The sequence below is a fragment of the Pholis gunnellus genome (genome assembly GCF_910591455.1).
Source record: "Pholis gunnellus genome assembly, chromosome: 5".
Taxonomy (NCBI): domain Eukaryota; kingdom Metazoa; phylum Chordata; class Actinopteri; order Perciformes; family Pholidae; genus Pholis; species Pholis gunnellus.
Genome location: NC_136531.1, coordinates 22793851 through 22808375, shown reverse-complemented (window position 1 = coordinate 22808375; position 14525 = coordinate 22793851). Strand labels below are relative to the sequence as shown.

At 40.7% G+C, this 14525-nt stretch overlaps 1 protein-coding gene across 1 annotated transcript; it reads right to left on the bottom strand.

The window, feature by feature from the left end:
• LOC306696546 (volume-regulated anion channel subunit LRRC8C-like) lies at positions 1–11927 on the bottom strand. The gene is made up of 3 exons (XM_079160200.1): positions 11853–11927; positions 10989–11147; positions 1–2993 (listed from the first exon to the last, which is right to left on the bottom strand). The coding sequence occupies exons 2-3, from the start codon at positions 11127–11129 to the stop codon at positions 702–704; spliced, it is 2433 nt and encodes an 810-aa protein (XP_079016326.1). The 5' UTR covers positions 11130–11147; positions 11853–11927; the 3' UTR covers positions 1–701.
• Positions 11928–14525: the final 2598 nt, after the last annotated feature.

Below are 14525 nucleotides of genomic sequence, written 5' to 3'. Positions count from 1 at the left end.
AAACAGAGAAGAATGAAGAATGTACACTCAATCACTCATCCAAAAGGGATTTTAAAAGACAGCAGTTTAATTACATTTCTCTTTGTTAATTATTGTATCACTTAATATCTCGCTGACTTGACTTCTGATTTATAATCCCACGAATGATTCCAGTCTTCTCTGTTTGACTGAATATGCAAACAGAGAGATGAATACCTTTTATTCTGCTACTGAAAGGCTTTTTCTCCCTCCACTTGTTCAGTGTCTGAAAGGGGAGCAACATGACCCACTGCACTGTGGGAAACACCTCCTCATGCTGTGTAAACCTGTCCAACGGGATATGGCACGGTTACAAATCCCATGACTTGTGCTCTGAAGAATCCACAACATATTTCGTAAACAGAAAATACACTATTTTATTTGTGTGAAGTGTTGAGCCCTTGTCTTGTCAACAGTATTAAAAAAAAGGCATTGTTAAGGTTGATTTTTCACTCATTGACACATATTTGAATGCACATTTCATGATGACTGGTTTTATAGCAATGCTTTCTAGTGTTTGGTTGTCCTTTTGTGGTCAATCATAGTTCTGGTTTCTCTTTTTATGATGTTTTATTTGAGATATTCCACCTAGTGGCATGGATCAATACTCTGTTAATGCTCTGCTTTCAGACCACCATACACTGAGAGAAGATGGGTCAGCAACAGCCCTTAGCTCCGCAAACTCAGTGATTAGTCAACTTGCTTCGTACATCTGATGGCAGCAGATCCAGCAGGTTGTCCTCCACTATCAGTCCGCTGAGATTCAGCAGGGGACAGTTCCCTATCTCCACAGGTAGAGACTCCAGACGGTTCCCTTTAACCTCCAGCCGGACCAGCTGGGCCAGGCTGGCCACTCTGGAGCTGAGATCCAACAGGCAGTTGTTTCCGAGAGCCAACGTCTTTAGCCTTTTACAGGAGAACAGCTCCTCTGGCAGCATCTCTAGGGAGTTGAAAGCAGCGGAGAAGAACTGGAGGCCCTGCAGGATGCCCACCTCAGCAGGAAGAGAGGTGAGCTGGTTGTGGGAGACATCGAGGTGCCTGATTTTGGTGCAGTAAAACAGCCGAGAGGGAAGCTTTCGTAACTTGTTCCAGCTAACGTCCATCGTCTCCAGGGTGTGCAGCTTACTGATGTGATCAGGGATGTAAGTGATTTTGTTGTGCCACAGTTTTAGTGTCACCAATCGCTGGCAGTGCTGCAAGCTCAGGATCTCCTCCACAGTGGTGAGTTTGTTTTCCTTCAGGTCCAACTCCTGCAGATTGTTCAGGCTGAAGACGGCACTTGGGATGCGCTCCAGGTCGCAGTCCACCAGCTCCAGCGAGACTATGTTGGTTAACTTCTTCAGGCAGCTAAAAGCTTGGAGCTTGACGCCTTCGTTATGGATGCACAACCGCTGCAGCTGCAACGCAACATCCACTACGCTGGGTGGGATCTTAGTAAGGTGGGAGTGGATATCGAGGACTCTCAGAGCTCTAAGCTGACGAAGAGATTCCAGGGTGGCATTTTTGGACACCTCACTGACTAAAGGACCACTCAGATGTAACTCCTCCAAGCAATGCAGGCTGTACATCCACAAAGGCACCTCTTCTAAACTTTCAAAATGTAGACACAGGACCTTTAAATGTGCCTTGAGGTGGGTCAGGGCAGAAAGCTGGAGCTTTGCAGGGCAGAAGACCAGCGATAACTCCCGAAGAGAGTCCAGCTTTGCTATACTAGCTGGGATGATGACATTTTTAACTTGCTCCAGTTTAAGCGATTCCACTTCAGGAATCTCAAAGACGGTGTCGGGGAGCCCCGGCAACATGGAAAGGTGGAGCTCCAACCGGTTGCTGGAGTTCTTGGCGAGGCGGGTAAGCAGCTTTTTGACGGTCCACACGAAGTTGAGGTTGAGCTGATGGAGATGGCTCTCGCTGACCTCGGAAAGAAAGACGGCAAATCTCTTAGAGTACAGAGCATCATATTGGTCCACAAGGTGCAGGAGGAACGCAAAGTCGTTCTTCACATCCGGTATGTCGTTGATGCCCGTCTCCAGTCGGACGTGCTCAAAGGAGTACTCCTTCAGAGGCCTATGAAACTGCCAGTAGAGGGTGTAGATGCACAGAAGTCCGTACACTCCCACGAAGCAGATATAGCAGTAGGCAAGCTTGGAGAAGAGATGGGCTTTGTTGTGGTTACAGCAATAGATATCAAAACCAGTCAGCTCAGGAGGAACATAACAGCGCACTATTATCTCGATGTTCGGTACCAGCACCGCCGTGTAGATAATGATTATAAGGAACTTGAAGACTTTCAGTGCCGTTTGTAGCACATACATGACATACAAGATGTCTGCTTCCTCTACATGAGTTCTGAACTTCTTCACCTTTTCAAACAGAGCTTTGGCCTGCTCTCCCTCCTTCTTATCCAAGACGGAGGGGGCCGACTGAAGCTCCGGGTTTTTCTTTTCTGGGTTAGACTTGACAGACGAGGAGCGAAGAAGCAGTCCCGTATTCTCCTCGTCGTCTGCTTGTCGATCCGTGGAATCTTTTGACATGGTGTTCCTCCTCCAACTAACCAGCTTCTCCTCTCCTCTTTCCTCAGAAACCTCACTCAGGGCCCTTGTGGTCCAGGGAGAATCGAAGCACTTCCCAAGGATGGTAACGAACAGGTCAAGTTTAGAAGACGTCCCGGGGAACTTGAACCAGAAGCTGCTTGCTACCATGAAGATCATAGTGTGGATCACTACGAGGTACGGGAAGAACTTTGCAAACCAGTGGACAAACTTCTCGTAGCAATAGTGGTTGACAAACACATACTGGGGGACGTCCAGGTTGTTCCTGCGACCAAACACCTCCTCGATGACGGGCTTTTCAGGTGGGACCGATGTGTGCTGTGACGTCTCGTTGTCCCTGTCGGTCCGGATGTAGTTGCAGTTGATTGCTTCAGGCGTCTTGCTGGTGTAGGGGGTGGGCAGGCAAGAAATCTTGTCTTGGGTGAGCTGTGGAAGACAGATGAATGAAAAAATAAATGGAAAAAATGATTTGCTCCACATAAACTGTGTTATATGTAACCCTTAGCCATGATAAAAGTATATATAAAAAGTAAGGAGTGTTAGATAATGTAGCAGTGACCTGCACTGAGCATTCTGTTCGCCTCTGTTCCTCAATATAGTGGAAGAGTAACTGCACATTTACAGTATCTGTAGACATGTCAAGACCTGTTAGCAAGGTTATTTAGCCATGTGCACCATTCTGGGATGTATTCATTGCCGCCGTTGCGCAACATGTCGTCTCATGAATGACGCCTCACAACGGAGAAAACGGGGCATAGTCTTGATTTTACAAGCTCAGTTTTCCCTTTCTCTGAAAACTTAGTTTCTGAAAATGTTCGGGCTGGTTAGAGTTTTACAAAAGCTCTGTTGTTAGGGACACGCATAGAAGATGCTCTGTTTACCAAAACACCTGTGTACATGTGAACTAATGGACAACAAGATCTCCCAGTATGCACTATCTTAAAAAAAGAAAAGAAAACACAAACTTAATTTTTCAACATTTCAACATTTTGATGTATATTGAAACTACTAAATACTAATAGGTGACAAACCGATAAACCGTTGTCAGAAAAAAAAGAGGGAATATCTTTTGAAAGAATGTCACCCGCCTGTATTTTCTGTCCAAAAAAGTTTAGAGCATTTGTTGGGGACTGTTTTTTGTGGTCGATAAATATACATTTGGTGCTGTAGTGAGTATACAGAGCAGCTGGACGGTGTAAGATTGATTTAAATCCTAATACATGTGTTCATAGTAATGAATAAAGCAGGACAATTAACTGTCTCCATACTTTTGTTCTTTAATACAGCAGCACAGACACCTTTCTCACTGTCTACAGGGAGACAGGGTGCTAATGAAACTAAGAAATAAGAAGCAGAACATATCTTTACTTAGTTATTTCATTTGCTTTCCTTCTGTGCTATTTCTAATGTGACACAGAAATGATAATCAGGTGGTGAGAGACACATTAAGCAACAGGTTAGTGGTCTGAATCGGCAGTAAGTGGGTCAGGAGAGACATGTTAATTCAGTTTGACTGTCTGTGTTTTTGCATGACTTGGAGGTCAGATAATGTAGGAATTAAACAGAGAGGAGGGTGTGTGGGAACAAAAACATCCTGTGATAAGTAGGGATGGGTATCGTTTGGGTTTTTTCCGATACCGGTGCTAAAACGATACTTTTAAAACGATACCGGTGCCTAAACGGTGCCTAAACCGATACTTTTTTTATTGCCAAGGCACATTTTTTTCTTCAAATTGAACAATATATTTAACTGTTTAAAGTATACTATACATATTAGTGCTGGGCAACGATTACAATTTTTAATCGCGATTAATCGCATGGATTTTTTGCGATTAATCGCATTGTTATGGCAAAGTTCAATAATTAATTCAAAGGTAGTGTATTGTGCACTTTTATTTTAAAAGTACTGCTATATGAACAAAAGGGCAATAACATTTGGTTTGCAAACACTTAAAACAAATAAGGTTCTTGTTAACAGCAGTATTCCCTTTACACAGTAGCAGTTATATCTCTTCACTATCTGTGCTCAGTGTGTGACGTCATGTGAAGCGTTCCACTGCTGTGCAACAGGAATAACATGTTTCAGCAGGTTTCATCTAAATGTGTCTTCTGTCTTCAGTCAGAGCATGTGAATGCAGCTCTACTGTTCATCACTATAATGCTGTAACTCAGAGGTGATGATGGTTACCCAGCGATCAAAGAATAAAGACACTTTACGCACAATTTAGGTGTATTTTCCCTTTAACTCACGAGATGCCGGTAGCATGTTTTATACTTAATGTGAATTTAATTCATACTTTGTTGGCATCTTATTCTGAAAACCGGATGTTCCTCTGAAGAAACGGATGTTGTCTCACGTTAAATCTTTCTGCTAACTTCCAAAGTCCTTCGCTCGCTCCCGATCTGTGCCGTTTGAATGCGTTTACCGTGAATTTCAGCGTATAGGTCACTAAAATGTAAGTGTGTGCTGAGTTGACAACGGAGACCTGAGTGTCTGCTGACTTTACCGCAGCGATGTCCAGTAGTCTCCATTCCGCCACCGCTGCCAGTGAGCAACGGACTTTCAAAATAAAAACAGCCACACTTTTGACTGTTTACCTTTCGGCATTTTCTCTGTTAAAAGGTTGATGGCTAGCTAGCTACTGTAGCTATACAAACGGTAGCTATCGTTACCCGCTGCCAGGACGAAGTCATCAGAGTAGTGTAAAAAAAGTATTCAAAGTATCGGTTCAGGTGTTACGTGCCTACTGGTTTTTGAACCTACTGGTTTCCCTTCCGTGCGTGTGTTGTGTTCGCTTAAAAGCAGCAGCTGTTTTCTGCCTCTGTCGCCTGATTCGTCACACATTCACAAACATATTGCTGGAGATCTATATACCACATCTTATATCAATTGCGGGGATTACGATTGTATAAGTGAGCACTACATCACAGCCACGTATGAAGAAATACATTGAAGAAAATATATTTATGGAAAGATCGCAACAACCTGGTTTCGAACCCTGTCCAGCAAAATAATAAAACTCCCGATGGCGGTCGCGCTACACACTCCGCCACCTCACTGCGGTCAAGTGGTCCGTCATCTGCGGAACTTTGGTCACGTCAGCCGGCGTTTGAAATGAAATGCTCGTCTATTCGTGGTGTTACGGTACGGGTGCTTGGATAGCCCAAAAAGCCCAGAAATAGATCAAAATTCATCAATAATTTGTCAAGATTCTTGTTTATGAAGACTCTCACTGTACCCATGTATATTTTCAAGAGATATTACTGTACAGTTTTTGAGAAAAGTATATGTAAAGTTAGCTCAAATGACATTTTGATATTCATAATTTCCCCATATTTGACATTTTATTAAAACTAATCCTTAATAGGTTATGTCAATATTTCACTGGATTCTTGTTTATGACGACCCTGGCTATGCCCATGTATATTTTCAAGAGATATTACTGTACAGTTTTTGAGAAAAGTACATGTAAAGTTAGCTCAAATGACATTTTGATATTCATAATTTCCCCATATTTTACATTTTATTAAAACTAATCCTTAATAGGTTATGTCAATATTTCACTGGATTCTTGTTTATGACGACCCTGGCTATGCCCATGTATATTTTCAAGAGATATTACTGTACAGTTTTTGAGAAAAGTGCATGTAAAGTTAGCTCAAATGACATTTTGATAATAATAATTTCCCTATATTTGACATTTTATTAAAACTAATCCTTAATAGGTTATGTCAATATTTCACTGGATTCTTGTTTATGAAGACCCTGGCTATGCCCAAGTATATTTTCAAGAGATATTACTGTACAGTAAAAGCAGTGATGGAGGCCTTCCCTGGAACACCCAACATGGCCTTTGGGACTACAAAAAAAGAGATGGCGCAGGAACGGAGAAACATGGCACTTGAAATACTGGAAGCATCAGGTATGTGACAGGTTTTTTTCATTTATATATATATATATATATTTTATTTTTTTTATTTTTTTTTTTCACTTTGCAAAAACTCATTTTATTATTAACATGGAAAATACAGTGACTATAACACCTAACCACTTATCAATGCTACTGCCCCTTTTATTTAAAGTTGTTGTGTTCATTCTAGGTTTTCTGCATATTTATTTATATTGTGATATTGTACGACTAACGATCAAAGATGTTGCTTTATTTCTAAATTAGTTTTCAACATCGAAAACAACTGTGCCATGTGTTCTGCCACAAAGCCGCCCACTCCAGGACCTGCTATCACTGAATGGGTAAGGTGTTGTTGTAATTAATTGTATTTGTGCATTGGGCAGTTTTTCTTTTGGTATTTTGTAGATTTAATTGAGAATGGACAGTATAGGGCTGACAGGAAATGAGGGTAGAGAGAGAATGGGAATGTTGTGTAAGAAAGGTCGCCATTCAGAGTCATATCAGTGATGTTGCGGTTTACTCCTCTGCCACTAGGGCACCTCTTGTTTTAATCTTGGCTATGCAAACAAGATGGTGTACCTTCTTTTGAGATTCCAGGAATATCTGTGTAATTTCAAATGAACTAAATACATTGGACAAAGAGGCTTCATTGTTATCACAGTCTCAAAGAACATTTGAGATGTCATCATCTGCACCAAGCCACTCTGATATGTCCATATACTCTGCCTTGCTCTTTTCCTTGCATTTGCACCATGGCAGCTGGCAAATTCAGATTAAATAGGATCTGTCTTATTGTTGATTGTCAGTTGTTTCAATTTTTTCTTTTTCAGATTCAGTGTGACAGATGCCATAGGTGGTTCCATGCCGACTGCCTTCAGATGCACAAATCGATGCTGTTAAAAATGAAGAGCAGTGAATGGAGATGCTGTTTGTGCAAATACATGTTATGTTTTTTGTCTCTTTGTATATACCTGTATCTGTCTGTGTGGAGAGGGTGGTGAAATATGTTTTGCATTTTATCTTTAAAAGTTTTTCTTTGAAACTTGACAATCAGAAAGTAAATAATATGCATGTGTTCATATACATTAGTTTTAGAACAATGCCTTTGATCACCATCTCACTAAGGAAGTAGGTACAGGGAGGTAGAGCTACATATGTCCAAAATGACACAAAAGAACAAGGCTTACTAATGTCAATGTCTAGATTTTCAATATAGACAATTGAAACATTAGACATGCAATAAAATTACATTACATTTTAAAGGACATAGTCGGAGTGATCATGAGCAAGAATTCATTTAAAATTTACTACAACCTTTTTAGGAATTGTTTATTTAACAGTTCAAATATGGGGAAATGAATGTCATTTGAGCTAACTTTACATGTACTTTTCTCAAAAACTGTACAGTAATATCTCTTGAAAATATACATGGGCATAGCCAGGGTCGTCATAAACAAGAATCCAGTGAAATATTGACATAACCTATTAAGGATTAGTTTTAATAAAATGTCAAATATAGGGAAATTATTATTATCAAAATGTCATTTGAGCTAACTTTACATGTACTTTTCTCAAAAACTGTACAGTAATATCTCTTGAAAATATACATGGGCATAGTGATGGTCTTCATAAACAAGAATCCAGTGAAACATTTACATAACCTCTTAAGGATTAGTTTTAATAAAATGTCAAATATGGGGAAATTATGAATATCAAAATGTCATTTCAGCTAACTTTACATGTACTTTTCTCAAAAACTATACAGTAATATCTCTTGAAAATATACATGGGCATAGTGATGGTCTTCATAAACAAGAATCCAGTGAAACATTTACATAACCTCTTAAGGATTAGTTTTAATAAAATGTCAAATATGGGGAAATTATGAATATCAAAATGTCATTTCAGCTAACTTTACATGTACTTTTCTCAAAAACTGTACAGTAATATCTCTTGAAAATATACATGGGTACAGTGAGAGTCTTCATAAACAAGAATCCAGTGAAATATTGACATAACCTATTAAGGATTAGTTTTAATAAAATGTCAAATATGGGGAAATTATGAATATCAAAATGTCATTTGAACTAACTTTACATGTACTTTTCTCAAAAACTGTACAGTAATATCTCTTGAAAATATACATGGGCATAGTGATGGTCTTCATAAACAAGAATACAGTGAAACATTGACATAACCTATTAAGGATTATTTTTAATAAAATGGCAAATATGGGGAAATGTTGAATATCTGAATGTCATTTGAGCTAACTTTACATGCACTTCTCTCAAAAACTATCCAGTAAGATTACATTACATTTGACATGGAGATATATGGGGTCATCATGAACAGAACTTTAGCTATCCAATGAAGGAATTTTTTTTTTTTACAGATCAAAGATTATTATTAGGTAATATTATAATTTTCGAACCCTTTTTCAATTAAAGATTATACAGCAGTGTATTTCAGATCATTTTATTGTTGTATTTCACTTAATGTACAAAATGACGTTGTTTTTGACTTGTTATATCAAATTAGACAAATTATTGATGAAATATTGATCTATTTCCGGGCTTTTTGGGCTATCCAAGCACCCGTACCGTAACACCACGAATAGACGAGCATTACATTTCAAACGCCGGCTGACGTGACCGAAGTTCCGCAGATGACGGACCACTTGACCGCAGTACCTCCTCCACTTGATTATTTCAAAGGTATTCATTTATTTATTCATTAAGTCACACCTTGTCAATACCCAGGAAACGTTTTGGTTTAAGGTGAACTGAAACAACTGGTTACCTGGGGGCGTATCTTCGAACACTTCCAAACCTTTTTATCAACGCTTTTTCGCGAGGCTTTGCCCAGACACCACCCACGCATTTTGACTATACAGTGATTATACAGTGACGTTATAGTGAAATACAGTGGCTCCCATTCCGACGGGGTTAGTTAAGCGATACATGTCGGTATCCACAGTATATTATAACAATGAAACCCCGTCGGAATGGGAGCCACTGTATTTCACTATAAGTTACAAGACACATACAATATGTAGAATGACCCTGTCAATCACTACGTCCATTTCTTCATTGTTTTGTGGATAGAACATTACTGATATTTCATTCCTCCTGTGGCTTAGTGTTCGCTAATGAGTATTTTCACAATACAATCGTCACTGTATAATCGTCACAAAAGTACATTTGTTTTTGTCAAAATGCGTGGGTGGTGTCTGGGCAAAGCCTCGCGAAAAAGCGTTGATAAAAAGGTTTGGAAGTGTTAGGTAAATAAATTTAATCAGAGCTTTATGTGCTAATTAGCGGAGTTGCGAGTTACAGGTTATGAAGGTTTAAAACTCCAAGCGGGGCGCTCTAGCACTCGCCTGTACAAAGGAATGAGAAAACTGTAACTCTGCTTGGGCAACTATACACTGATATCAAATCTTGGAGTAAACTGCCAGCTGAGAACAGTACATACCACAGCTTGGGATAGCAAAACGTAGATTACACACTTTGGAGCCTGTTAGGCTAGGCTTTCACAACATACACACACACTGATGACGCATCGAAGGAGGATCCTGGATGAGAGCCGGTGCGAGCGGATATGCTCAGTGCTCCAACCAGGCCGTCGCTCTGCTAAAATCGATCCCGCCTGCACCTTGACTTTGACCAATGGCTCCTTTAAGGAGAACCAACAAAACTTACCGCGCTGCCGTGTCGAAGCGCCTTTTCACGTTGCTCTCAATCGGAGAGGAACTGTTAGGACCGTGCACGTTTAACTGCTCGGCTAATATCTCTGTGATAAATAAAACTATTGCTTGAATCTAAGTAAACGCCTCGAACTCAATTCGTTAAGTTGCTTTTAGCGACAGAAGTGTTCGAAGATACGCCCCCAGGTAACCAGTTGTTTCAGTTCACCTTAAACCAAAACGTTTCCTGGGTATTGACAAGGTGTGACTTAATGAATAAGTAAATGAATACCTTTGAAGTAAACAAGTGGAGTTGGCAGAGTGTGTAGTGCCACCGCCGCCGGGAGTTTTATTATTTTGCTGGACAGGGTTCGAAACCAGGTTGTTGCGATCTTTCCATAAATATATTTTCTTCAATGTATTTCTTCATACGTGGCTGTGATGTAGTGCTCACTTATACAATCGTAATCCCCGCAATTGATATAAGATGTGGTATATAGATCTCCAGCAATATGTTTGTGAATGTGTGACGAATCAGGCGACAGAGGCAGAAAACAGCTGCTGCTTTTAAGCGAACACAACACACGCACGGAAGGGAAACCAGTAGGTTCAAAAACCAGTAGGCACGTAACAACGGTCGTATAGGTACCGGTGCCATATTGGCACCGGGTTTCGGTACCCAACCCTAGTGATAAGTAGATACAAATAATGCAAACCTTTTACCCTTATCGTGCAGAATCTTAGATTAGGTTTCTAAATCGATGTAATCATTGTAAGGATTAATGAGCATATGATCACAAAGTATCTGGTTTGTAGGTGCCTCACCTGCAAGGTGCACCCAAAGACGCCAATCATCAGCATAGCAACGCACAGGTACTCTGAGAAAACATCCCACCACGGTTTCAGGACCCGATACTTTGAGTCCTGCTCCGCGCCGAAGTTTCTGAATTGCCCCACTGGGATCATCCTGGCTGCTGCTCCACACTGATGAAATAAAAGAGCGACGGTGAACACCGAGGCTAAAATTGACTTTCAAAACATTGCAGTCTCTGGAGAACTATTTTAAAAATGATATGACACAAACAGACTGATGACGTACCAACACACAGGACTGTAGAGGGTAGAAGCTTTAGGCATCGCTGGCCTTGAATGAATGATCGTGGGCGGATTTAAAGTGGATAAACTAGTTTGACAACATGTTAACAGAAAGGATCCTCCTCCGGGACAGGGTTGAGGTCATTGTTTTTCCGATAGGCCTACTTTCCCCTGATAATTATAAAGTTATAGGGTAAAGACTACATGCTCAACCCCTGTGATAATACCACTAAATCCACATTTGTTTATTAGCCTTTTTAGTTTCTGAAGAAATATGACACTTGGCAACTAAACAAATAGACAAAGCAGACCATGCCAAACATTTAGTGGGACTTAAATCGTATTTAGAAACGAGGTTTTTTTGTTTAGTTTATAATTATTAAAAAGTCGTTTCGAAATCACATGTCAGATACGCTACTGGACGTCATAGCAGCAAAATCACAAGAAACTTGAGTGTTACACGTTCATAGCCGTCCATCAACTTTCATATCTTAAAAATAGTTTCAGTTCGTCTCTACAGTATCAACATAACAGTCAAGTAAAACAAAAACAAAAAATGTCGTTTTCTGCTTTAACCAGGTGGATTTCACATACCTGCGTCCGAGGAGGATCCACTAGTGTCCGGTGGGAGTCGGGAGCCGATACTCATCGTTAAAGACGAGCACACCGATGTCAAGTTGGCAGGTAACAACACAAAACATCCGGACAAGATTTTCCGGACAAGCAAGTCCAACCCCCTCGAGCGCTAACTTTACAAGCAATGAAGAAAAAGACTTTGGCCCCACTGCACTATATTAAAGTATATTTATCCCCACATCTCTTCTCACAGCTCATATTACTAGCTGTAATGTCAGCGCTGTGACGTTAACTCTTCTTTACTTGTTGTACACTTTTATTAACGCACATTGAAAAGTATGGACCAAAGAAAAATAATAATTTCACATATATTAGCCAATGATTTCTTTAGACATACTACACTAGGACTTTTCTATGACTTACTCTACTGTGACTTTAATGACAATCTATACTACAATTATATTTTAATATTTTAAGACTGACTTTATCATGATTAATTTGTATGATACCTTTTAACGTACTATACCCTCTTAGCACCTGCCGTCCACATGCGTGGACATCATATTTTAGGTTGTCTATACCATACTACTTAATTCTGCTTAAGGGGGGCCTGATATACACATACGAGGCTAATCACTCTGCCATCTAGTGGTGTCAGAAGAGTAAAACACATTACAGGTCAAATTCAAGATGTCAAGGAACACCCCGGAAATTTCAGATGGCCACTCCCGACCCAACTGTCGACCAGGTAAAAATACCAAACACATTTCGTGGCTGATTCTTGTTCAGATATGTATACAAGTGTTGTATGTTTGCCATGGCATGTAAATTTGTCAAAAGTTAGTGACAGTAATGATCTACTATGCCGCTAAACATGATGTCCACATACGGGGACAGAGGAATTTAGTGTTGTTGAAAATGCTAAAATGTTAGCTAAAATGCTAACAACAAAATGTGAGTGTAAAAACGTAGTTTGGGAAGATTTTGGTAGAAATTAATAGTTTACAACAGTACTGACAGATATAGCATGATTTATGAATAAATCTACATGGATTTGTATATGATTAGATAGACAGATAGCTATCTAGCTAGCTAGCTAGCTAGATAGACTTTTATTGCGATTCAAAAATATATACCAGTGCATATCTGAACAAAATGTGTTGCACAATGGCTCTACGACAGTTGAAATCCAAACAGCAGCATCTGAAGAATAAATATCCATTCATTATAATGATTTTTCTCATGATTGGATTTCCAGAGCATATTCCTCTGTCAAGAGCAGAGCGGATACTGGGGACAATTGTTGGAGACGACTCAGAGGTGGAAGATTTGTCTGACATCGATGATCCTGTGGAGGATGCTGATTATCAACCTCCACCAAAGGAGCTGAACAGCAGTGAGGAGGACGATAGTGGGGATGAGGACCCCATTCCACAGCCCAGTGAGCCCAGCAGGGGACGTAAACGTCACTGTGGTGACAATGAAGAAGCAGAGTGTTCAGCGACTCGCAGACGTCGGCGTCAGACTCAGCAGGTTGAGGCTGATGGCTCAAATGATGGCCCCGAAGAGCCAACACCAGGACCAAGACGTCAAGGACAGCCCAAGAATGGACGTGGAATGCGCTGGACTGCTACTCCGTTGACACCAAACCTAGTTCAGTTTGAGCATGAGGAGGAAACCGAGCATGACAGAGAAGGCTGGACCCCACTGAACTATGTGGAACAGTATATTGATCAAAATTTGATCAAAATGATTGCAGATTGCTCTAATGCTACATCACTGGCTAGAAGTGGGAACCTACTCAAAACAACTATTGACGAGGTGTATCATTTTTTTGGTGCCTGTATTTTGATGTCATGTGTCCCATACCCGCAAATAAGGATGTACTGGTCCAAAGCCTTGCATTTCCCTGCCATCACCGAAAGATTCACACGCGACAGATTTTTCAGACTGAAGCGATCCCTCAAAGTGCTCATTGATGATGATGTTCCAGAAGACCTGAAGAAGTGTGACAAATTCTGGAAGGTGAGACCTTTTCTTGATCGCATTCTAAAAGGCTGCAGGTCTCAGGCTCGGCCAGAATGCGTATCTATCGATGAGCAGATGATTCCATTTACAGGAGCCTGTCCGTGTCGCCAGTATCTGCCAATGAAGCCAAACCCAGTTGGTATGAAAAACTTTGTTTGCGCTACAGCAGATGGCATTGTGCTGGACTTTGACATATATCAAGGTGCAGATGCACTGCGTGAGCAGGTTGAAGAACCAGAAGATCTGGGTCTTGGAAGCTTGGTAATCGATCGTCTGTGTCAAACTCTGCATCCTGGTACAAAGTTGTATTGTGATCGGTTCTTCACAACCATTGCTGGTGTGGAACGAATGATGAAGAAGCAGGTGTACGTGACTGGTACAGTTATGAAGAATCGGGTTGCTGCACCAGTGCAGAAGCTACCAACTGACAAAGCAATGAAAAAGGCTGGAAGAGGCACCTCAGCAGAAGTTACCACTGGAGATGGAAACATTGGCGTAGTGAAGTGGTATGACAATAAACCAGTACTGATGATGTCGGTTGTTCATGCTATTCAACCGGAAGATACCTGCAAGCGATGGGACAAGAAACTGAAACGATATGTGACTATCTCACGACCAAGTATTATCCGTGAATACAACTCCAAGATGGGTGGGGTCGACTTG